Below are 25,462 nucleotides of genomic sequence, written 5' to 3'. Positions count from 1 at the left end.
ATGGATTTGTAAGTCTGGCATATACTGTAGGGTCAATTCTAAATATACACACATACTGTATAGAAGAGAGAACACATACAAATCTTTACATATGCAGTATTTGGTCCAATGACCCTGAAAACCCCAAAAAGCAATACTGATAGTAAGCCTCAACAGCTTTACTGATGACTTGTGCATTGAGAAAATGTGTGTGTGTGTGTGTGTGTGTGTGTGTGTGTGTGTGTGTGTGTGTGTGTGTGTGTGTGTGTGTGTGTGTGTACACAGTAGAGAGGGGCAGGCTCTGGCTATGGGCCAGTGTGTGGGGGCAGCCTGCTGGTCAGAGACCCTCACTGCTGTAGTTAGTTTGTGGAACCTCTGGCTGCGGCTCTCATCCAACGGGGGGGGGGGTTAGGGAGGGAGGGGTTCAGGGAGGGGCGTCCAGGGGCCAGAGAACAGGTGAGGGGGTCACTGCAGCAAACACATGGAGCTGCGTGGGGGGTTGATTGTCCTCGCCACAGGCTCCTGACTGTAGTTCACTATGTCTGCCTTTACCACGCGCTACAGACAAACAAATACAGACACACAGAAACAGAGAGCAGTGTTATGAGTATGCAAAACAAACTGTATGTTTACTGTACAAGTAAGTATATAAATGTGCTTTAGAAAGGAAGACAGAGTTGCTCTGCTGTCTTTTCACAGAGGCGTTCAGCTCTAAGCCAATCAGGAGCTTAGAAACACAGGTCAAACTGAGGTCAAACTGACAGAAAAACTCTGAGAGCCAAGTCCCAAGTTTCCCTCCATTGACTACCTACTACAATTGTCTACATTTTAATTTGATAGTATCCATATACAGGGTGAAGGTAATTGGTTTATGTCTGAAGGCAAAATAGGACCAGCCTGAACCAAATTATCCCCCATGGTTTTCAACACTAACCATCTAAAATCACCATAACTAGTACTACAACCACAATGACTACCACTACCATTAACACTACAACTACTGTACTTTGAAAGACGCAACTAATAACTGTTTCTACACCAGAGACACAAATAGATATACTTCAACCTGTAACCATATCTACATGTGACCGAGCACCGTAGACATACTTTGACTACTGAACAGAACAGATTTTGCTCTGATTGGGTTCTTCTCTGATGGAGCCTTCATCCTGAGGGTAGTCCACCACCTCAGCTTTCACAATCCTCTGAACACAAGACGACAACACACCAGATCCATGGAGAGGTGGAGGCATGGAGGGATGGGGACACGGGAGAGGAGAGATGGAGGGAGATAGAGAAGAACATGACAGTGCATATAGGTAGAGGAGAGATGGAGGGAGAAGGACAGGAAAGTAAACAAAAACACAGACAGGGAGAAACAGAGGTACAGCTGGTTAGAATGGAAGACGGGTAGATGTGGAGACAGGGTCATGGGGTCGAGGCAGGGTCATGGGGTCGAGACAGGGTCATGGGGTCGACAGCGAGAGAAATTACAAAGAAAAGTGAGAAAAAGAAACAGGAGAGCAAACAAATGACAAGGTTTGATGATAAAAAAAATTTAAAAAATAAATTTAAAAAAAAGGAAACAGAAATTGCTCCAACCAAAATACACATTGGCCTGTGACCCATCACACCTATATGTTCAATCAATCCTTTCACAAAGAGTCCAATAACACAAATGAGGCTAAATGAGGAAGCATAATTTTTACAATGAGGACATTTCCATGGCGATGTCCCTGTGAGTCAGTGGCAAAGGGCTTACTGTTAATTTAACCCTGTAAGCAACCGAACTGATCTAGGCTGACACACAGTATGAGCAGACCTGAACTGGAATAAGGAGCCAGCAGCACAGAGCCGAACCCAGACCACATGGTTGAAAGGCAAGCCCTGGTTGGCTGTGTGATTAACGAGCCGACGATGCCGGGTGTCGGAGTCTCGGAGCCATCAGTGGTCTCAGTATCTGATCTCTCAGACAGGGGACCATGATGAAGTGGGCTCCCAGGCCGATAAGATCTGGTTAGGGGTCGCGACCCCCATGTACCGCTCTCTAAACCTGACAACTAATAATGAGCCTCCTCTGGCCCCCCCAGCAAGACCCTGAGCCCTGACCTGCTCAAATCCCCCCCCCCCCCTCAACACCATCCATGTTACTACAAATCAGAACGGCATCCCTTCATATCACTAGCATTGCAGAGCAACAAGGTAGACAAACTGGAAGAGCTGGAATCTCTTCTTTCTTTGTGTGTCTCAATCTCCAGTACACCTTTTCTCTGAACATCTTTGCCCTAAACCTCTCCCTTCCATCTCTCTGGGTCGTTGAGATGAAAATACACCACTGAAGTGGAATATTCCTCATTGTAAACATTGTAAACATTATAAACATCACAGACTGAGTTGTCGTCGTCCCCTGTGTCTGCTGTGACAGGCGTTTTTGACTGGCGGATCAGACCAGGCCACTCACCCCGCTTGTTTAGCCTGGATTAAAGCACTTGGGTTTATTGAGACAGCTATCACAGGAGGTGATGGAGGGGAGGGGAGGGGAGATGGACGCCTTCATCAGCCCCTGTCTGTTGAAAGCAACAAGGCTGAGGTGGCGGGTGGTGGGAGGTATGTGTGTGTGTGTGTGTGTGTGTGTGTGTGTGTGTGAGATTCCCCACCCAGGTCAGTCCCTAGTTCCCTACCCTTCCCTCCCGGAGTTCCTCTCCCTCCTCTAGGGGTCCTGACCTCCCCATAGCCCCTGCCGGCCCCATCAGCCAGTCCCTAGCCAGTGTGTCTCCAGCCAGTCATACTGTATCACCACCAGGATTAATGCCTTGTGTGGGAGGAGGTAACCCCGTAATCCCAGTGCTGCCACCCCACCACGGGGCCACCTGGTCTGGGTGGGTGGGTGAGTAAGGGCCGAGGAGGCCAAGCTCGGAGGTCCCCTCTCAAGACCCCATCGGCAGGAGATAAACGCAATAAATCAGAGGACGCAACCTAACCTTCTCACCCTGCGTCGAACGACCTCTAACCTCTCACTTCACACACTAGTGTCAACGTGGCTGTGTTCACAGATGGACAGTGTCAGTCACAGGTAGGGCATCACAGGAGTCAGACATAACACGTTGTGTTGACACAACAACTGCCTTTTTACAGTGTGCAGTGAACTCCATTGACCTGACACACTCCTGTTGACCTTGCTTATGGCTACACGTGGTTTGGCTGACAGTGAAGGAGATGGTGCCATACAGCGTAATCACTGGGATGTAAGAAAGTGTCTGATGCAAACAGACAAGGCTCACCTGAGACTGCTCCATCTCCGCTTTGTTGAGCTTCACACCCAGAATCTCAGCAGCTACTCTCTGGAAACACAGGAACACCTGAGGGAAGACAGGAAAGAGGAGAGTCCAGAAAAAAAAGAGAGACGCGGAATAAGTGTGAAACATCATTCATACTCAATCATCATTCTATTTCTTTTTTTGCTTCTTCCTCCTTGAGAATATCATGCATCACACATCATCGGTGAACTTATGGTATGTGAGCCACACTTTTGATGTGATTTAGTGGGTAATAAACAGCGACTAACCGAGTCTCCAGACTTGGCTGACACAAACTGACTGATCAGGCTGTTCTCCTGGCAGAAGCGCTGGTGTTTGTCAGCTTTCACCGTCCTCATATGCTCCAGGTCGACTGGGGATGAAAACCGTGACATGTCAGCAGATTACACAGATTAGGGCAGGGCAAGGCTTCACCCAAGGTTATATATATATATATATAGTACCAGTCAAAAGTTTGGACACGCCTTCTCATTCAATGTTTTTTTTTTATTTGTATTATTTTCTACATTGTAGATTAATATTGAAGACATCAAAACTATGAAGGAACACATATGGAATTATGTAGTAAACAAAAAAGTGTTAAACAAACCAGAAGATGTTTTATATTTTTCAAAGTAGCCACCTTTTTGCACTCTTGGCAAGGTGTGTCCAAACCTTTGACTGGTACTGTATGTATGTCAGATATACTGACATGGTGAACTGTCTCATATCTGTTTTGTTTACACAGAAAAAGATAGGGTTAACACTGGGATTCAGATACACGTGACCTGTCTCATTTAGATGGATAACAAGGAGCCTAGAACTGCATTGTTGTGCTTCACTATGTGTTTGTGTATAGTTATTTTTGTTATTTTTCCTCTCTTTTTACTCTAAGGGGGGGGGAAATTATCAATTCAAAGACCCCATGGCTCAATTCCCAGCTGGGCTGATTCCTGCTCAGTGGTACACAGACATTCCATAACATAGTACCAAGTCCTCAGTACAGTTGTACCCTGCAGCGATGCACCTTTACCTCTACCTCTCCATGACCTGGGACAGTCAATAGAGCCCAGCTGTGGAGGTAGTTAACACAGACGAACACGGGAGACTGCAGGCTACCGGTGGGTATGGGTGTCTAACACAGAGAATACCCTATGACATATAGTGCTTAATGCAATACTGGAAGCAGGCCTTTAAGGTGAACACATGGTGCCCAAGAACTGGGTCTGTCACCACCTCACTGATTTACTGCGATAGGCACAATGACAGAGACCTTCTTTTCTAGCCATTGTGCTCCGTGTCCCCGTGCATTCCACTCCTGGGCAGTGATACCCAGCATGCTTTGCTTGTCCCGTTCCTCAATGCCGGGGTCACGCCGGGGTCGCTAGGGGAAGTCACCCGGGGGTCCCTCTGCTGAAAGCAATAGCTTCCCTCTTTATTAGTGTCTTTGTGTGACAGGGCGACCACGCCCGGTGTCTGGTGCATACGTGTCTCTGGGAGCCGGAGGAGGCGGAGGAGGAGGAGGAGGAGGAGGCCCGGCCTACTGTACTGGTGTTGCCTTTCTCCTCGTCTCGCTTCATTCAAGCCGTCAGTGTTTTTTTACCCCGTTCTCATGCCCCCTTCCTCTGTGTGTGTGTGTGTGTGTGTGTGTGTGTGTGTGTGTGTGTGTGTGTGTCACAGGTAAATGTAAACAGTGCCCTCCGATAACATACAATCACATAGTTAATTGGAAAATATGATCGCCATACACAGCCATTATCAAGAGAAATATGTTTAAAAAAACAAAACTAGTTTTAACTAGTTTTGTTACTGAGTCTTGTTGATTATTTTAAGAATGTTGATAATATAACTGAAAAAAACATCCTACTGTATAAGTCAAATCATATGAGTCTCAAACATCATCACACAAGACACTGAGCAAAAAACCTTTCGATTACTACACACACACACGCACACGCACACGCACACGCGCGCGCACACACACACACACACACACACACACACACACACACACACACACACACACACACAGCATTTACTCTACGGCCCAAGCAGGTTGCCATGTCTTTCCTCCCCACAAGTAAACATGGCTGTCTCATAGGCGTCAGCACGTTATTAATTCCCGTCATTAAGAGCCGAGGTACCCCTCATGCTACTATAAGTAAACTGTGCTAATCCTTTGGATCCTGCACACTTGGGAGAGGTTATCAATCATGTGTCACGGTCAGATTAGCCAACATTAACACACACAGGGCCGGGACTGGGGAGTGGAGGGAGAGTGGCAGGGCACTGCAGGTTAACCTGACGACGCGGAAGACCAATGAAGACAGAGCAATTAAAACGAAGGGAGTGAGGTTTCTCTGCTGCTGCCTTAGCAAACACACTGAAGTACAGTACAGTACAGGGACAATACAACAAGACAGTCAGTAACAATGTCCACAGTGGTACGAAGCAACACATCATTTTCAAGTACACAATGTTGATGAGGCTGGTAAGTCCACTACATTAGCCTGGTGACAGTTTCACAAGGTTCCATTTGTCATAAACAACAGGCAAGACAGATGTTCCATTCTTCCATTATTCCCATGTTCAGTGACATGCTCTGAGCCGGCCCACAGACATGGGAGAGTAGTCGTGTGTTATTCTGCTCCGGCTCTGACGGTCGCCGGGAGAGCTCAGTTATCACGTACCCCACACAGGAGAAACGACACGGACCCAGAGACCCAGAGACCAGCAGAGCGAGAAGGACTTGAAATTCTCTCCCACACACAAATAAAACAAAGGCGTATGTGAGAATTTGGATGAATAGAAATGGATGTCAATTAATGATGTTTTTTTAATTTTCATAAATCTCAAGACAATAAGAGTTTAGCAGTGCGGTATAAATTACTGTCAGTAGAGCCTACCCTTACATTACAAACATGAAACCCCTGACAAGCTATGCGGCAATAATCAATCAACCCAACTGTCTCTCAAATATTGTCTTGCAGGACTAACAATGACAATGAGCAGACAAAGAGAAAACATTGTACAAATTGTTACAGAAAAGGGAAAAAAAAGTGATTCTTCTCCCAAACAAAATCTAGCCACATGTGTCATCCTGTCTGAGGACACTGACCGCACTGAAGCACTAATCCTACATTTTTTGGTGTTTCTGTCTGGGTTTTTTACCTTCTTAATGTGGCCATTTCCACTTATCAGGTTGAAACAATCTTCAACCGACGATCTGGTTTCCCTCCATTTCTGACAAACTGTGCATCAGGTTAAATGCCCCCAGGAAGTGACTGCAAACAAAACTAAACTGTTTAGGCCTCCGAGCACATAGAGATAGCAGAGTGGCCCATCAGTCGTCGTGAGCGATGGCTCTCCCTCACCCCAGTCACCGCCAGTGTTTACTTTAAAAGTCTGCATGTCATTGTGGTGCATTTCAAAACACAACAGTTGGGAGACAGAAATCTTTGGAATGAATCTCTGGTGTATACCCTATTAGTCATACAGTACCGTTTTAGAAAACGGTACCATTTTAGAAAACGAATAAAAGGTCAGAGTGGAGACAAATGAACGGTGTGGAAATATGTTGTTCCAATTGTTTCCGAGTCAAATTATCAGTTTAATAAAAAAAAAAAAGATGACTTACTTTAAAAATGAAAGATTTCCTCAAAGGAATCCGATTTGGGCACCAGTGTTTGTGTTGTATACATTTGGGTCAATCGAGGAGTGCTCCCGGGTCGTGCTGCAGTGGGAAGTGGAGTGCTGTGTGGTCCCTGGCATCATGGCTAGAAGCGCGTACGGTGGTGATACAGGGCCCTGGTGCCCTGGCCCACTGAGCTGACTGCTGGGGACCAAGTGGAACATTTAATCGAGCGAGTAACTGCCAGGGGATAAACTTGACCCAACGCTGTTCATCGCCACCAGCCTCATTTAAACCAAACAACTGTTAGGGCACTGGGGAGGACGGGGACTCCTGGGGTGGGGGGCCTGTGGGGGGGGGGGGGGGGTCATACCCCTCTAGTGAAAGTTGCAGCCAGGGTTTAATACAACCTGAGGGAGTACCTCTCACTTCCAAAATTACCTCACTGCGCCTTGCATGCCCTTCCTTGGGGCAGGGGGGTTCTCTTACCCTTTAATATAACTTGGGTTAGAGTACGTTTTGGGTAAGTTGTCGGCCTCACCCAAACCTTTCCTTTAAAACAGTGTACAGGTAGGTAAACATTTCAGATGCTCACACTGGCCCGATATGATACTTCTCTGCTTCCAAATCTACCAATTCTCCCTTCACACCTGCAGCATCATAATGACTGACGGCCCACTATGCTATGATGGGGGACAGGGGCCTGAGATGCAGCTTTACTAGTAGTATTCCCTTTGTTCGTGTTGAAGATGGACCACCACCAGAGCCATTCAGTCCTGGAGGACTAGACTGAAGCCTCTTAGACATGGTAAATGACATAATTCTGCTGTTCTTTGTTCATGCTTCCTTCTCTCCCCGCCGATATATGATATAGAACCCAGTATAATTGCAAGCGACATTTTATTTACTGTTAAAATGACTGTTAAAGGACATGAGGAAAATATATAGAATCTCACAAAACTCACAAGCGTATAACTGAATATTCTCACTGTGAGCTTTAATCTGTTTAGTCATCGACTGACCTTTTTGTGCACGAAGTGGCCAATAAAACAAAATCGTAACGTGAAATCATGCAGTAAGTTTGAACCGATTAGTACCCGACCGGTTTATGTGACATGAGCACAGCTCATAAAAGCACCGTGATACGAAATGTTAAGAGCTTCGCTGCTTTGACGTTTGCACGAAGAACAACATGAACATAATAAACGTCACGACATATTTCACAGAATTCAAAACAGGACCTTATGCGTGCCGTTTGGCTATGGTTTTATCTTCTTCAGCAGACTCTGGCTATACTGCTACATTCTACATTTTAATCCTTAGAGTAGAGAGAAGCGTTAAAACTGCTGGGACCATATATACAGAAAAATGTACGCACTCACCTGCAATGTAAGTGGCGTTGGATAAAAGCCTCAGCTAAATGGCAGATATTAAATCGTCAAAGTCAGTCTTGCCTCTAGAACACCATGCAGTCTTTCAGAACACGCAGTAGCCAGGGTTTGGAAGCCCTAAATGCTACTCTAGTGCATTTTTATTGCCCTTAAACAGTCTAGCTATTGTTTACAGCAAGCACTGTGTTTATTTTTAGTGGATTGGAGGAAACTGCTATATTTGATGTTAAAACTGTTAGTATGTTAGAGGAGTACTGACAGTACGTTTTTTTCAATATTTTCTTAATTAAGGACATGCAGTATTTCCGTAAAAACATGTTGTTTTCAAATATAACACATTGCAACCCAAATCGTATACCCTGTTTAATCTCTAGCTAATTACCTGGATGAGCTTTATGGCCCAGATTAATCTCTAAGACGAACAGTAAAACACGGGAGGGTGAGAGCATTTGTGACTATCGTTATTTTCTGTGTCTTAGAGAATAGAGTGTGCAGAAGGATGAGGTGCTGCAGCCTGACGTTGTCAGGGTGAGCGAGGCCTGTGTTAGGGGCCTATGGGGGGGGTCCAGACTGCTGACAGAGACAGAGCGCTCTTTGTGCTCCGGCACCCCTGCCCCGGTGGCCTGAAGCGGGCCAGCACCGCCGGGGGACCAGCTTTCCTCCAGGTCAGAAGTGTTCTGTCGACAGCTCATTGATCATAGCTCATCTTGTCACCCGACCGTTCTTCACAAACGCACGCGCACACACAGACAGACGCACGCACGTGCACACACACACACACACACACGTCCTCCAAACAAACACATGCACACGTCCTGCACGCACACGCACACGCACACATGCACGTGAAAACATAATCAGATACTCTACAGTCGCCTGTAAAACAACACTGAGCAAGCTCTTCCTCCCCCGTGTACGAATGTAAACCGGTGAGTCCAGCGGTAGCCGGGCGTTGGGGGGCGGGGCCGGGGGTGCGAGGCTGTCACTGCGCACAGTAAAACACGGGGGCCGCGGGCCCCGCCGGCCGGGTTAACGGGCTCCCAGGACCAGTGAAAGTGAACAAAAGGCCCAGTTCTGAGCCGACCTCACAAGACGCTGGCCGGGGTTTCACTGGCCGTGTCCTCTGAGCTCTCCTGTCGCAGTTAAACTAAGTGGACTTTTATGGCCGAGCTGTAACACACAGCACTATGAGCCATGAGTGTGACTGTGGGCCATAATAATCACACAGAGAGCACCGGGAGCCTTCATAATTATACACATCACATTACCAGAGGCTGATTCATAATTATATGGTTTTCCTATGAAACATCGTACATTGTAACACATACCGATTTGACCATAGCAATCTCAGGCTAAATTCAGATGGTTGTTAATTCAAACATAGCCTTAGTTAAAGCACAGGTAACACTTAAATAAATCATAAGCTAAAAAGTGAGGTGCAATACTATTACCCAATAAATAAAAGGGAGAGGACACATGTACTTTGAATGTTGTTCCAAATAACAGTCAGAAACACAACTTTGAGCCTTTCAAACCGCATGATTTCAAAAGAGCCTAGCTATTTAAAAGCAGCATCAGGCATTTATCCAACGCTGGGTAGGCCAGGCCAGGCCTGGTCCAGGCATTCCTCCATATCAATGTTGTGGAGAAACTAACAGGAATAAGGCGCAGTTTGACCGTGGTGACGGTTCCAGGCTGCAGTGGGGTCAGGTGGCTGAGCAGTGCTGTGCTGTGCAACTCAAATTGCCCATGACTTGCCACACAAGAAGGCATCCGAAGACTGATCATCTACTGCATGTGCAACAATATTTGCTTTATGGATGGCTAAAACGAACGAGGACTTTCCATGTTACTGCAGGTTCGGGAGTCAGGGGGATGAGTGTGTGTGTGTGTGTGTACGGACATGTTCGCAATGGCGGCCATTTTTTTTTCCATTGGTGCCTGGCTTATATGCCAGAAAGTGTTGAGGAACCTACCCAATCCCCTTCATCCTCCCATACACTCACTGCAACCTGAAAATCCAATAACAACACAGTCTTCTTCAGAAGAGAGCCCACTTCTTCAGCCAATGCGGTTTGCGCTACGAATCTGATACAACAAACACTGAATTTAACCCACGTTTCCCTTTCAATAAAATGTGAGACAAAAAAACAGGAAACGCTGGACTTGCTGTATACTGTAAACATTCCAAATCTTTAGCCAACCATGCACCGTCCCTTACTAGATTCTATACTGTATATATAATGTTTTACGGTGTCAAACCTGCGGTCACCTTCCCCGCAGCGCTACACACACACTGCTGACGTGTGCGTCCTCTATATCTAGAGAGGTGGGGGGGGGGGGGCGGGGCGGGTGGTGGTGGGGGGGGGGCGGGCTGGGCTTTTGTCCCACCACGTCTATTGTGGCTAAACCGTCCCCTTGGGGGCAATTAGGAGCTTTTAGTTTGTTGTAAGAGGACCTAAGTACGAGAGGGCAGAGCCAGGAAAAACATTTCTGAGCTAAACCAAAAACAGAAGCGCATTGAGCTCCTCCGGGCTCCTGGACTTCTGAGCATCTCTCTATTAACAAATGTGCAGGCCTACACTGAACAGACAGGAACTGTGGCAGCTTTACAGGGGCAGGGGGGTGAGGGGAGTGACGAGAGGGGGATGGGGGGGGGGGGGGGGGTCTTCAAACTCCACCCTGGGCCTTGCCAAGAGGGCAAACAACTCTGGACGGACAATGTTGGTGGCGGAGGCAAGTTATATGAGAACCGAGGGGTTTTGGGAAATACACGTTTTAGCTTTTGCACAGCCGACGGGGAGACGAGGAAGAGGAGCGTGGCGGGCGATGGTGCCCTGCCGAGCAGAAGGTGCTCGCATGCCATGCATGTTGTTTGACACAACAGTGACACGGAGCCAATGAAAACACATGATTGTGAAAGGCAGCGAAAGTCAATGTGTTCGTTCAAACTTGTGAACGATAGTGTAAGTGTTAGTGTGCGCGTACAAGTGAAAGAGTGTGCGTGCGTGCGTGAGGGAGAGAGAGAGAGAGAATATTGGTATAAACTCTCTTTATGCAACAACCTTATCTTCCAGCCAGTCGGGGGGGAACATTTCCCATGGCGAGCTCGTGTGCATCTGCTGGAGTGAAGAGCGTCAGAACCTCTGTGCTAAAAGGCATGAGTGATGAGGAGGGGTTAAGAGAACTGAACCCATTTAAGTCACCCAAATAAGGACTGTGGGAGCCCATGATGGATGCCCTGGAGGTCCTCAGGGAGAGAGCGCTGGAGAGGAGAGAGGGAGATGGGTGGGGGTGGGTGGGTGGGTGGGGGGGGGGGAGTGGTTGGGGGGCAGGGGTTCAGTGGTCTTGTCTTAATAAAAACAAATTTGCTTGATAAACGGCATGAAAAGAGGGTTACACAGTTCCAATGTCTACGTAAACATGCCACTTGTTAAATCTATTCTATAAATGACACCGGTAATGACCTTGGCCTAAACACTGTATTTTAGGGTTTACGATGATCGCGAGATGTCCCGTAGAATGATATATAGTCTATTTGCGCAGTCTTATTGTCAATATTTATGGACAACATTATAACAGCCAAACATAGCTTTGCATCACCATCGTATGGCCATGGCATAATCGTTTAGGAATTATTTTGTACTGTTTGACCATCAACTATTAGCAGCCAAAGCTAAATGCATTTGTTGGACACAATAAAACAAATATCCAAAAGTAAGTAGTCCTTTAAAACCTCTGGTAACAGGTCTCTCTCCAGGCCACATACTGCACAGTGCTAAAGGAAAGCACTATGGTCATGAGGGAGACTACTCTACTCCACATCAAGCCAACATTTTCCTGAGAGGATTCTGTGTACCAAACGGTGTTACACTGGGCTGCGCTGTAATAAACAGTTATAGTATGTTTAGACAGACCAAGAGCTTAGCATTCTTCCATTACCCGTGTGTGTGTGTGTGTGTGTGTGTGTGTGTGTGTGTGTGTGTGTGTACGACTGAGTGTGTGTGTGTGTGTGTGTGTGTGTGTATAACTCTGTATGTGTATACACGTGTGTGTCCTCAATAAAACATTTCATTGGCTTCCACCCTGAATTGTTACAAGTGGTGCCATTATTTAAGCCAAGGGTCTGGGCAGCATGTGGAGGGCAAGGGTATGCACAGCACTGGGCTTAACAAGCACACTTAACCTGACACGGCCACGCTGGGCAGAAGAATGGAGCGGCTGTTCCCCCGCCACGGCACGGCTGAACAGGGCAGGAAGGCCACAGTAAAGAGAGAAGAGGAATGAGGATAGCATCCTCAATAACAAAATCAGACTAGTCTATAAATTCTATTAGGCTCAATGTGCAGTCTGAGTATGAGTCTTAATTAGGTGTTGGCGTGATCAGCAGAGAGCGGTAGGTTTAATCTGAAGAGGAGAGCATGTATACCGTATAAGGGTCAGTTTAGTTTTGAAAGGTCTGTTAAACCCGTTGAAGTGGTGAGGTAGGTACACTTCAGAAATAAGAACATGTGATAAGTCAAATTCATAGAGAAACAACACTAAAAACTGAGTGTTGTTAAAGAGAGAAATGATCTCTCAGAAGACATGCCCCCTAAAGGACCTAAATCCATACAGAGAGCAGATATTGTTTTTGTATGCTCCTGGATCTGTCTGTAGTTCTATTTCAGTCGTCATAAACATGCTCTGAGGGTTGCTTCCCTCACTCAGACTTCATGGGAACCTACAAAAAAAGAATCTCAACACTGGTCACCAAGAATGCTGTATATTTTTTGTTTGACTCACTGTAAATGGGTGCCGGCCACTCGGTTGAAACAGAGAGCTATGATACATAAAAGTGTTAGAGGCTCCTCAGCAAAAGAACGAGAGACGGAGGGAGGGAGGGAGGGAGGGAGGGAGGGGAAAAAGAGAGAAACCAAAACAGAAATGTCTGTGTGGGCAATTCCCACAAGATAGCAAGACTAACTCTCTCTTCATGCCCCCTGAAAAAAAGCGGAGTCCGTGAGTCCGTGAGAGGGTTCAGGGATTCATAAAGTCTCGTAAGGTAATTGATTGCTCCTGGTAGGGCAATCTGTGTGGGATTTTGTTTTTCTTTTTTTTCAGACTGTAGGAGCAAAAAAAAAAAAAAAAAAACACGTTCTCAGCAATATAGCCATTAGGAGGAGACAGACTGGGTTGGGGGGGGGGGGTCTCTGCCAGTAGGGTACACACTGCTTAAATCCATATTACAGTATATACACACACACACACACTCATCCGTACACACAAAATGTAGCCTAGCCTAAATACAGAGGCGCCCGTCGTTAGGCCCCGGGCATTAAGAGACGCATCGAATGCAAAGACAAGAGAATCCGTTCTAGACAGGCGAATTAAGCCGTGACCTACGGCCCCCGTTGAGTAACATTAGAGAGAGCTTCCTGTGTAGACACCACTCTGTGGACCGTTCATCATTGGGAGGGGGGGAGGAGGAGGAGGAGGAGGAGGAGGAGAGCCGTGGAGGAGAGAGGGGTGGGGGGGGGTCGACAGCCATCATTGCACACACGGACGCTTACTTTACAATAACACGGCGGCAGGCTCGTCTCCACATCTGTCAAAGGGATGTTTAAAAAGAGTCATCATTATTAGTCTTTTTTTTTTTTTTTTTTTCTAACATGGGCGGATGGGCGGAGGTGGGGTAGATGGGGGGGGGGGGCAGGGGTTGGGAGGTAGGAGGAGGTTGTCTGGTTATCATCCAGCTCCTCTCCTCACTCAGAGTCGTGGCCAAGGCTGGGGCTGGGGGCAGGGGGCAGGGGGCTTGAGGGGTACTGGGATTGAGGGGTAGGGAGGTTTGGGGGGGGGTGGGAGTGGTACAGATAAGAAGAGCCCTGCAGCCTCTCCACCAGGATCTTAAATCACAGAGCGTCACTCCCCAGAGCACGCAGACATCACCGCTCCCATCGCCCAGGAGACCCGGCCCAGCTCTGTCAATTAGCTTATCGCATGTCCATTCTCCCTGAGCCCTAACACACATATCTGTTATCATCAAGCACACTCCTACACACACACACACACACACACACACACACACACACACACACACACACACACACACACACACACACACACACACACAGACACCATAGAGTAGGAGCACAGGGGCATAAGAGGATACAAATAATCAAAAAGCCCAATAGACAAATACTTACCCTACATAAACAGAGGTAATAATAATAATATATATATATATAAAATCAAACAAAAATCGACTGAATATTCTTCAAATAACACGGCTACACTGCGACTGGCAGTGAAGCTGTGCGGAGTACATAAAACAGTGAATAAAATTGTAACGGGACAAGAAATGCATCTTCACTGAGAGGAAAATGACATTCCCATTCCTACAGCTCTCTGAACATGACATTCCCATTCCTACAGCTCTCTGAACATGTGTTGAACATCTCTGAACAAACACGCTTGCCTCCTCTGCTGCACTCTTTAGTCTATTTCACGACGCATGAGAGTTTGTGTATGAGCAGACGAAAGGCATAACGTGTGTGTGTGTGTACGTGTGTGTACGTGTGTGTACGTGTGTGTGTGTCTTACTGATACTCACTTTTGTTCCCCACCAGGGAGACCACAGGCTGGACGTCAGACTCCTCATTGGCCTTCTTGACCATGCTGTACCAGTCCTCCAGATTCTCAAAGCTCTGGTAGTTTGTAATGTCATACACTAGAAGCACACCCTGTAATAGAGGACAAGAGAAAGTCACACATAGATTAACCTGGCGCGCACTGTTCCGTTATTCAGATCTGGGGAGATTTCTGTTTGGGTCATCGCTACAATAATCAAATTTGAGATAACAAACCTACAAATATTCCAGAGAGGTGGAGTGTGAAAAAATGGGCAGTAGGTGGCACTAGTGCCTGAGGGAAGCCAGCCTCTTACCCCCCTCACCACCACACGGGCACGGGCACGCGGACGCACGCGCGCACACACACACACAGACAGCCCCAAGAACATGGCATATCCTAAGCTCTCTCTAATGATGATCTCTGAGCTAGCCTGGCGTTAAAGATGATCCATATCACAGTGAACAAACAGAGAGACAGGCTAAGGACACACAGCAGGGCTCCTTCTGAGCCGTCTGTCCCCAGGCAGAGCTTTGTCCACAGAGCCAAAAACATTCAAGGTAGGATAATGGTGGGGTTGGGTTATCTGGGCTTCACAGAAGCAGCTATAGTGTCTGGGCTGGTAAATGGAAGACTGCGGTGTTGAGGGTGGTTATGAGGTAAACTAGCCCTTCCTTCATCTAATCCTCAGCGTTGTCAGTGCAAGTGTAGACAGTGTCGGAGCCACCAGACCGTTAAAGCTGCTGTTTATATGTACGCAAAACGCAATCAAAACCCGGGAGCACTAAACACAAAAGCGCAACAAGTTGGCACGAAGTGCCTCGACAAATAGCAACGACGCGGCCTGTGTTTTTGTCATCCACTTGCTGCCTTTTGCCATTTCAAAAGGAGAGAATACAAAAAAAACAACGAGCCAAAGGAAATCTCTCCGCTCTGCGTCACGAGACGGAGTGTGAATCCCTCGGTGTTAGGGCGTCTGTTTCGGAGACACGCGATGTCACAACACACAAGGCCGGTGACGACAGTTCACGTCAGTCACAATTGCGTTGCGTCGCCACCGGTGGCCCGTGATTGATTACAGCCCATGGTGTCTGGAACAATAGTCATGAAAGCTCCATAAAGCGCTGGGGAGAAACCTGCGGAGCAAAGTATTCTAATGTGGCATTGACATACGACACCTTGTTAGGGCCGGAGCAAACGCCCGCACACACACACACACACACACACACACACACACACACACACACACACACACACACACACACACACACACACACACACACACACACACACACACACACACACACACACACACAGCAGGTTGAAGGGTTGTCTTGTTCTCTACATCATATACAGGCCCAGGCTCTTCAGACAGACAGAGTCTATAGCTTCCTCTTTAAAGGAGCCGGTAACAGGCATCAGCAGTCTATAGCAACAGCAACCGCTTACGGACGCTGCCTAGAGGAGGGCAGCTAACGCAGCTAACGCACAGACAGACACACTCCCATGCTAGCTTTATTGCAGTGTCAGCACGGGCCTCTCGCTGTCACATTAATTAACACATACGGTCATTTGCTCACAAAGAATGAAGTGAGAACCAGGATGAGAGAGAGAGAGAGAGAGAGAGAGAGAGAGAGAGAGAGAGAGAGAGACAGACAGACAGAGAGAGAGAGAGAGAGAGAGAGAGAGAGAGAATGCATCAATCCTTCTTTACATACTGTAGTGCGTATACAGCTGAGTATTGGAACTTGGCTGCAGCCTACTCAGGGTCCCGTGGTACTAATATTATCATAAAAGCGTATTAATTACTCAGCCTAATAGAGAAACACTATTACATTGTAAATGGGTTACAGTAAAACCTTCAGAAATCTAACATGAAGAACGATGGACCACCTCGAGAGAGTGAGAGTGAGAGAGAGTGTGTGTGTGTGTATCAAGTTATTTTCATACACTACCTGCGCCCCGTAGACGTATTTATCCAGCATTTTCCCTCCAATCGTTTGTCCACCGATGTCCCATACTTGCAAGGTCACATTCAAGTTGCCTGAGGGAAGAGAAAAGGGGAAAATTAAGACATTGGTCATGAAAAACGTAAGCTAATTCATAGTTTCAAGCAATAGGTCCTACAATGGAATTTGACAAACTACAATACTTTCAGTTTTTTGGCTTGACATGAAAGGTCCTTTTTCGGATTATCAGCTTTTATTGACTCAAGAGTGAATGTAACCTGATAGACTGAAAAACAATTGTAGACAAAAGCTGATGGTTCTGTAATTTGTGAGCTTTCCACCTCGGATGTTTTTGTCCTCTTTAAGCGTTTAGGCGTTTGTTTGAACAAAGCTCATAATCTCAGGGAAATCGCGAGTCAGCCGTAACTGGAGCCTATATTTTTCGGGAGGGATTTCTATAATAAAAGTCGACGTTGTTCATGTACATATTGGAAACAATAAATCAGAGATTAATCTTTCATTCTAACCGCTCTCTTCTGGCAGGTCACCCACGATCCACATCCAAGAATATCCAGCCCAGAGATTCAGGGGGATGAATAGGTATGCTTACCCTGTAATTTAAACATTCTCAATACCCCGGCAAGGAGAAGGAGAAAAAAAAAAAAAAGCACTTATTAGCCTGGGAATAGCTGTTTGCATTGTGCCTTTTTCTGCCAAGTAAAGGAGAGTGAGGAGAAATATATGTGGTGTTAAGAAAAATAGGGATAATTAAACAGAAAATAAGAGGAAAAGACGACTCCTGCTCCAACGTGTGTAGGAGGGAGGGAAGAGAGCAAGACTGAGGGAGGGAGGGAGAGGGAGGGAGGGAGGGAGGGAGGGAGGGAGAGAGGGAAGAGAGCAAGACTGAGGGAGGGAGGGAGAGGGAGGGAGGGAGGGAGGGAGGGAGAGAGGGAAGAGAGCAAGACTGAGGGAGGGAGGGAGAGGGAGGGAGGGAGGGAGGGAGGGAGAGAGGGAAGAGAGCAAGACTGAGGGAGGGAGGGAGAGGGAGGGAGGGAGGGAGGGAGGGAGAGGGAGGGAGGGAGAGAGGGAAGAGAGCAAGACTGAGGGAGGGAGGGAGAGGGTGGGAGGGAGAAGAGAGCAAGACCGAGGAAGAGAGAGAGAGAGAGAGAGGGAGGGAAGAGAGCAAGACCGAGGAAGAGGGAGAGAGAGAGAGAGAGAGAGAGAGAGAGAGAGAGGGAGGGAGGAGAGGGGTACAAAACCAAATCCAAATAAATATTTTCTTCCTCTGGAAAATGAAAGGAGTGGTTGAAATAAGAAGAGGAGGGAAGACCAGACAGTGAGGAGTTTATGTCGGCGTGATGAGGGCCCTTCATTGGGGTGGAGCGGCGATGGCGGGCAGAACGTTCAGTGTGTGGACACGGCTGGACAAGTCGACCCCCACACGCACACACAGGTCCCCGAGGAGGAAGGAAACCCAAGTGTTCACAGTGACTACATCTAGACTATACAGTGTCAATGTAAAGCTACATTGAAGAGTGCAATGAATAACAGGCCTTGGTGTTGCAGTATGCGAGCTGGGCCTATACGCTCCCATCCCCTCTGCACTTGGACATTCACTTTATTTATGTTTCAAAGATTCACGCTGACTCGACAGCAGCAAATGTTTTCATGCTTGATGGCGGGCCCAATGTGTTCTTTCTGTTTATTGGCGAGAGCGAAATCCAATAAATAAATAAAATATTTTAAAAAACACTGTTCTATGCACAAATGCATCCAAAATGTACGTATCACACAGACATGCCTGCCTGCAAAGATCAGAAAATGAAAGAATAGCAGAAATTATCAAGTAAATTTCCACCCATGGTCACCCCCCCCCAAACCCCCCCAACCCCCCCACCCCCTCCTCCCCCCTCCTCCTCCCCCCTCCCTACCTCGTTGGTTTGGCAGACACATCTGGAAGAGGTATTGTTATAAAAAGCACACACAGAGGAGGCTGTTGTGTGCCAATCGGCCTTGCCTCACCTCTCCCTGCGTTGGAAAATGTACATTAAGTTTGACAAGCCGGGCCTTCATGGTGAGAGGGGCCAGCTCCCAATATACTCTACCCCATCTTATAGAGACCCTCACAGCCCCATAGCGCCCCAGAGACCCGACACAACTCATCCAATATAAGGCAGGGTGAGCAAGTGATGGGGGGGTCCTAACGAAGCCCTCTGACAGACCACCCAAATCGAAGCAGGCCCACCCCTCCTCTTCATCAGCTCATCATCACCCAATTCCCCAGAAAATGTGCCATTTAACAGCTCTGGTGTTGAACCGAGATCTGGGTCTGCTATCATATCTACAATATTGATCCAGATGCAGCCTACAATACAAGGCCTGTACCTAGACAACACTTTTATCAGAATCACAAGATCGACTGATTTCGCATGATTTCTAACTGTCCAAATGTTCACTAAGGTCAGCCTATTTGTTCTCTCTTACAAAACATTTTAGAGAACTTTTTTGGGGGGGGTTTCCCTCTCCTGACATCTCATTACCAACTGAAACTGAAGTAACAATGAAATTGAATATTTTCACCAACTCCCAAATCAACAAAAGTGATCATATTTTCATTTCAGCACTTAATTCTCCCTCGGTTTATGTTATTTTAATAGCAATAAAAGAATGGAACCACTTTGCAGACTTTTCAAGCTTTATACCTTGGCAGAGGTTTCAAAAATGCAATGCTGAAAATCCCCATTTTATATGGTAGGAAGTCCAAATGGAGTGCTTTAGTCTTAATATAGAATTTAGTCAATAAACATTTATTTTACACATCTAAGGGGATACAGAGCGTGGCTTTATTTCCTTGGGTTTGAAAATAAACAAATAAGAACAGGAATGTTTTATGTGGTGCAGAACAAAGATCAGTTGAGCCTAGAGGATCAACGATATGAATATAAAATGCTAAATGTATTTACCCTGTACTGTGCCCACAGAATTATGTGCAAGACTTGCCTCTCTGGACATAAGCTGTCCATTGGCTTCATGGAGGAAAAAAGCGCCTGGTTGTTTGCACTGGAGAGAACAGCTTTCAGAATGAATAAGGCTGAGAAGTGGCAGACTCCACAATGTGGTGCGACCAAGAAAGACACATTCAAAGTCCTGACTTAACCTGAAGAACAAATCGTTCCTACTACCTGGAAGCGCTCGCTGCGTCAGGAAATTTAAAAAATGAACAAAATAAACAAAATAAAAAGATTTACAAAACTCAAAGAAGATTCAAGGTCCTCTTATGTAAAAAGGTGTAATTATTGACAAACTGAATTAAACAAGCCTAGGCCTACTGTATATGTTTGCCTTTGATGAGGGTGAGGTTTAATTTAACATAAATACTAAGCCATACATATATAGATCTTCTGACTAAAATCTGATGACCACTTCATCATTCTAGAACTGCATGCTTCATTTGCAGAGTTTCTGAGCATTAAAACTAGACACACCTATGACAGAAATTTATAATATGTTTCCGATATGCAATTGTGGATCTACAGTGTGTGTGTTTTTGAATGCTTGTGTCTGCGTGTGTGTGTGTGTGCGTGCGTGTGCGCGAGTGACTGTGTGGGTGCGCGTGGGTGTGTGTGTGTGTGGTGAGGTATAGAACAAGCTTTCACTCCCAAAGGATTATGAAGGTGTGTTACCTGGCAGAGTTATTCTCTTCAGAAAGAAATCCAGACCAATAGTTTGTTTGTACTGTTTCCCGAAGGCCTCCTGCGCAAACCTGGTGGCGAGTGATGTCTGAAACAGAGAGAGACACCGCTAAGACCCTTGCTCTGCAATTGAGAAGGATGAAAACATTTTGGCGACGTTTATTAAAATTGGTTTAATTCTATGGCTAGCCTAATAAACAGTCTTCACACATACACACACACACACACACACACACACACAGTGGTGCTTTGTTAGGGTGCGATGTAAGACAACAATCGATTGACTCCCAATAAATCAGACCTGTACTTTTTGTACGTTGAAAACAAAATCGAAGTTCTGCTTGGAAGACGTTGGTTAATTCTAACCGGTGTAGTTCCAGTCAGCTGTGAGACACGCTGAAGGCAGCCTAACTGCCTCTGCTGTCTTTACAGAACCGTCACGGCTGTGACTGCGAAAATGAAAGTGAATTAAGAAAACAGGTGTCCGGGTGATGTCTCCAAAATACAGCATTAATAATTGCACCGAATTAGAAAACTCCATCACTCCATGTCACTTTGGGGTATAAATGTCATCTCATAGCCTGGTCTTGAATCCATGGGAATTCACTGCACACAGACCTGACATGCCAAGTTTAATTCATTTTGATGGATGAGGGCAAAAAAAAAAAGTGCTGGATGTCTATTAGCTATCTTTAGAGCAGCGTGCTTACGTAAACACAGAGGGATACTGAAACAGTGGGGCTCCCTGGGTCGTCCTGTGGTGGATTCAGTTTATGTACTACTTGACAATCACTCAAGGTTATAGAATTTGAAATAAATTGTTACTTGAACTCCACAGAGCATCCACTTATGTTGCAATCTAGCTCAATTTGCTTTCAGGTTGTGCCAGAAAAAGCATCAAAAATGCACCAAAAAAAGACTGAAACAGACAAATACACCAACAGGCAAGCATTATTCAATTCTCTTTGCGCCATAACAACATGCCAGACTTCAGTTTCAGTTGTTAGGTTGCTGCACCCTTTAGACATCCCTCTGTCTCCCAGCGTGGCTTGCTGATAGTCATGTGAGCTTTCTCCCATTTGAATGTACGGGGTCATTCTTCATTATACACAATTCTCAAATACCAATACTTTCTTTATGGACCTATATAGGGAGCCAGTGTCCATACCGTATGTTTTCATTAAATCAAACCGTGCCTACAATCCTACGACTCTATCCTATGAAATTGTGCATCTACCTCCTGCACCTGAAAATGGCCCGAAAAAGCTGCCCCGTTGAGCGTGTCACCAGCTCGACGGTGAGTGAAAAAATACTGGAGGTGACTGACGCAACAAGGAGAAAATTGGCCATTTAAGTAGCCCAAACAATCACTGACAACACAGGAATAACCAGTCCAGACAGCAAAAATCTATTCCACATGCTCCCATTCGCTCAGCCAGCCATTTGTCTTGGCATTCCAGTAGCTTGGCTCCCATCCCTTTCTGTACTCCTTTTTTTCCACCATACAATTGGAACTAACCGGGGCATGTAAAAGCTGGCGTAATCCAGACTTCTCTCCAATAAGGGAACAGCAAAGGGTCACCAGTGATACCACTGCCGGGAAATGAGGGGAGTTCCATCGTGAGAGAGGGGGGGGTGGGGGGGGGGGGGGGGGGTGGAGAGAGAGAGAGAGAGAGAGAGAGAGAGAGAGAGAGAGAGAGACTGAGAGATGACAGCCTGTGTCCACGTGACGCAGCTCAAATACTGTAGACTATTTCAATATTACTAATGTACTATGTTACTGTATGTTAACACAGTGTTACTAGTTTTACAGATTTAGCCAAGTATACACAGGTTTAGGGGCCACTTTATGTAAACTGTTACCAACATCTGTAATGCCACAGGACGTCGGATGGAGCTGTGAGCGTCTATATTTTGGCAACTTCTAGGCCTACCTCAGGTGGTGGACAAGCCTTCACACATCTCCCTATATTTCTGAATGGACAACCGCAAGTGAAAATACCACGCGAGATGGCGTTCAAGAAAAAACGGATCCGATTGCAATTTTCTGAGCAAATTGACATTAATAAGGGGGGAAAAGGCATTCAAGATGTCAGTCACCGGTGCCTGTTCAAAATGGGGGGTAGGGGTCCTGTTTTTTGCCTAAAACAGACAAGCAGGTAAGTCATTCAGACAGTGATGAACTGACACCTGGCAGCCGCGTGAGGAGGATTATTAATGTAGCGTATCTAGTGGGAACTGAGTTCTGTGTGTTCTCTGTCCGCCCGAAGAAAAAGCAGACTTTTCAGACTGAGAAGAACATTCATTTTTCTCATTGAGCCTCCTCCATTACTGCTACATTCGTTTCCTTTCTCAACTCGTCCCTCGAAGGAAGGAAAAATGACATTCAAGAGAGGCTAGCGAAGCCAAGGAGCACTTAGAATCACTGCAGTACATTCACACTCAATCACTGGGGGATTGAGAGACGCACTGAAGAAGAAACATTGCTGCATTGTCATGACAACCTTTTCGCTTTGCTGCAAACAAGTGTGTGGTATGACAAAGAGAAATGTCTGTACTATTGAGAGGTTACCTGCTTCTGAAGAAGCTAACGCACAATCCAGCCGCCTCCTTATAAGCATATCAATCCTTAGGCCTACGTTGAAATAAGACTGTGGAAGAAAATGTTGACACGTTCTAAACACAAATCTTTGAAGTAGCCTAGGTCTAGCTTTCAATATGATCTAAAATGTGTATACAAGTATAATTATTGTCCTTAAAAAACGTGCATGGAGTGTTAATGACCATTGGCATTTAAATATGCCTATTTGTCTTCATTTAACAAAGCACGCTATACAAAACAAAGGCCTAGGCCTGCATCAACCGAGTGAATGAATGCAAATTACAGAATAAAAATGACATAATAGTGTTATTTATGAGGTCAATAGTTTGAATGATGACTGCTTTATTACTGGCCTCAAGGTTGACAGTGAGCAACAACCACTCATACATTGCGTAAACATTTCTACCACAATTGGTTACATTTATTATTTTTTTTTTTATTTTTTTTTTTAAACAAGAGAAGAAATAGAGGAGCATTGACTGAAAGCTTATCATTAAGAACACAATAAATGCCTATGGAGGTTTTTTAACAAGAATAACAGTGAATGAGTCTTTAAAGATGTGTGCAATCTGGAGCAAGGTCAATCCCATTTCTGCAGAGACTCATCCCCCGCTGCTTCATGTGAAGGAATCGGTCATTACTGCAAGACCACAGCCGTCACGTTAAAGCTCTGCTGGTGCAGCAGGGAGTCGAATGAGAAAAAAAACATTGAATAGAGCATGTGGCAAAGAAGAGATTTAGCTTTAGCAGTGTTCACTTGTTCCTTCCTCCACAGCTAGGATACACTATAGTCTACAGCTTTAAAACTGTTAGGCCATGTTGGATGATTCCGCTTCTAGAACAACTTATTTCAAATGAATCTAAGACGGTTTTTTAAACACAGACCACCAATCCAATATTTTACAAGATCTTCGAGCCTATTATTTTCTGATTACAAACCCTTTATTTGGTGAGGAAAGTGGCCCAAAAAATATGTGTTTCTGTTTCCTTAACTTTCAGCAACTAGGCAATAAACCACTAGGTCTATCTAACATAGTATTGTTACAGTAGGCCTACTGTCCAAAGCCCTACAGAAATCCCTCCAACAGCCCATGCAACATGGATTAAGGGCCAGGTACAATTAATAGGTTTAGAGGAAATGATCCAGACTTAGATCCACACTACGCTATATTTGAAACTGTTTCTCAATCATCCATGTATAGTAGGCATACCTCAACCATCTTGACATTTGTAAATTCTCAAAATGAAGTTTGTTTTATGCCCAGAGGAAGTAAGAAAAAAATGTCTACAGAATTCACAATTCTGTGTGTACGTATCAAACTAGAATTTACAGCCCATTGAATTATTGCATTTTGTAGGGCCAAGAACAATGCACTTCAACTGTCCTAAACTGAAGCATAGCACTACCCTTTGGAAACAGACAACATCAGGAATTCAGTTCAAGGTAGGAAACACTGAATAACAATCCAAAAGGGGGAATTCTTCAGTGTCTTTTCCAGACTGCTTAATGTTCCTCATTCATGCACTGTAGTAATACCATCTGATTGTACTGAGCAATATCTTGATTAGGCCAAGTTGTTCAGTCACCTGAATCAGGTGTTAAATGAACACGTTTCCCCTATGGCATGGCAATGCAAAGAAGAGGGCAATGCACACAGGCCACAGTGATGTAGCTAGCTAGTAATAGTAACATGGACCTCGTTTCCATACCGAGTTCCTGTTGCACATAATGAAGTCGTATATCAGACGGTAAAATAACATACATAGTACCTATCCTTTGTGCTGGTCAAGGCAACCGAACCACTGTAAAAATGGGACTCGTCTTGACGAGCATAAGCACAGCAGTTCTCTGTTGCAGTGACAGCTAACTAACCTGTCTAAACAGGGAGCCTGTACCTAGCCAGGGTCTGGCTATGCTAGCTCACTGGTGTTGATGTTCACTTGTTAGCAAGTCATCTAGCTTGTCTCTTTAGCTGTAAAATTATTATTAGCTAGAGAGCTCGTTAAATGCTAAAATACACGGTTTGCTTCGCTGTGATCTTCGATATCTATCCAGTTAGCTTGCTAACCTGCTAACGCTAGCGAAATGTCAATAAATGTGAAAACCCCTCACCTTCCCAGATGCGCCGTCTCCGATAACCACAATTTTAAGTTGCCGGTCTTGACTGTCCTCTTCGGAGTCCGACATGGTGCTAAACTATTTTGCTAGGATGATTGTATTTGTTATAGAATAAAATGACTGCTGTTTTTAACAAAATAGTCAAAGCTTATTGAATGTAGCTAATCAGATGAGGATTAAACAGACCAAGCACT

The 25,462-nt window shown here is 45.7% G+C and overlaps 1 protein-coding gene across 2 annotated transcripts; it reads right to left on the bottom strand.

The window, feature by feature from the left end:
- Window positions 1-357: 357 nt before the first annotated feature.
- On the bottom strand, window positions 358-25,462 carry rab28 (RAB28, member RAS oncogene family; the record flags this gene model as incomplete). 2 transcript variants are annotated; one of them, XM_083686546.1, is made up of 7 exons in its annotated part: window positions 25,263-25,462; window positions 20,539-20,635; window positions 16,862-16,950; window positions 14,890-15,019; window positions 3,545-3,648; window positions 3,261-3,338; window positions 358-537 (listed from the first exon to the last, which is right to left on the bottom strand). In XM_083686546.1, the coding sequence occupies exons 1-7, from the start codon at window positions 25,335-25,337 to the stop codon at window positions 445-447; spliced, it is 666 nt and encodes a 221-aa protein (XP_083542672.1). In that variant the 5' UTR covers window positions 25,338-25,462. The 2 variants fall into 2 exon arrangements, with proteins under 2 accessions (XP_083542672.1, XP_083542673.1); XM_083686547.1 differs by lacking the exon at window positions 358-537 and adding an exon at window positions 1,092-1,184.

Source organism: Argentina silus (genome assembly GCF_951799395.1).
Source record: "Argentina silus genome assembly, chromosome: 15".
Classification (NCBI taxonomy): domain Eukaryota; kingdom Metazoa; phylum Chordata; class Actinopteri; order Argentiniformes; family Argentinidae; genus Argentina; species Argentina silus.
This window is presented reverse-complemented; position numbering and strand designations above follow the sequence as displayed.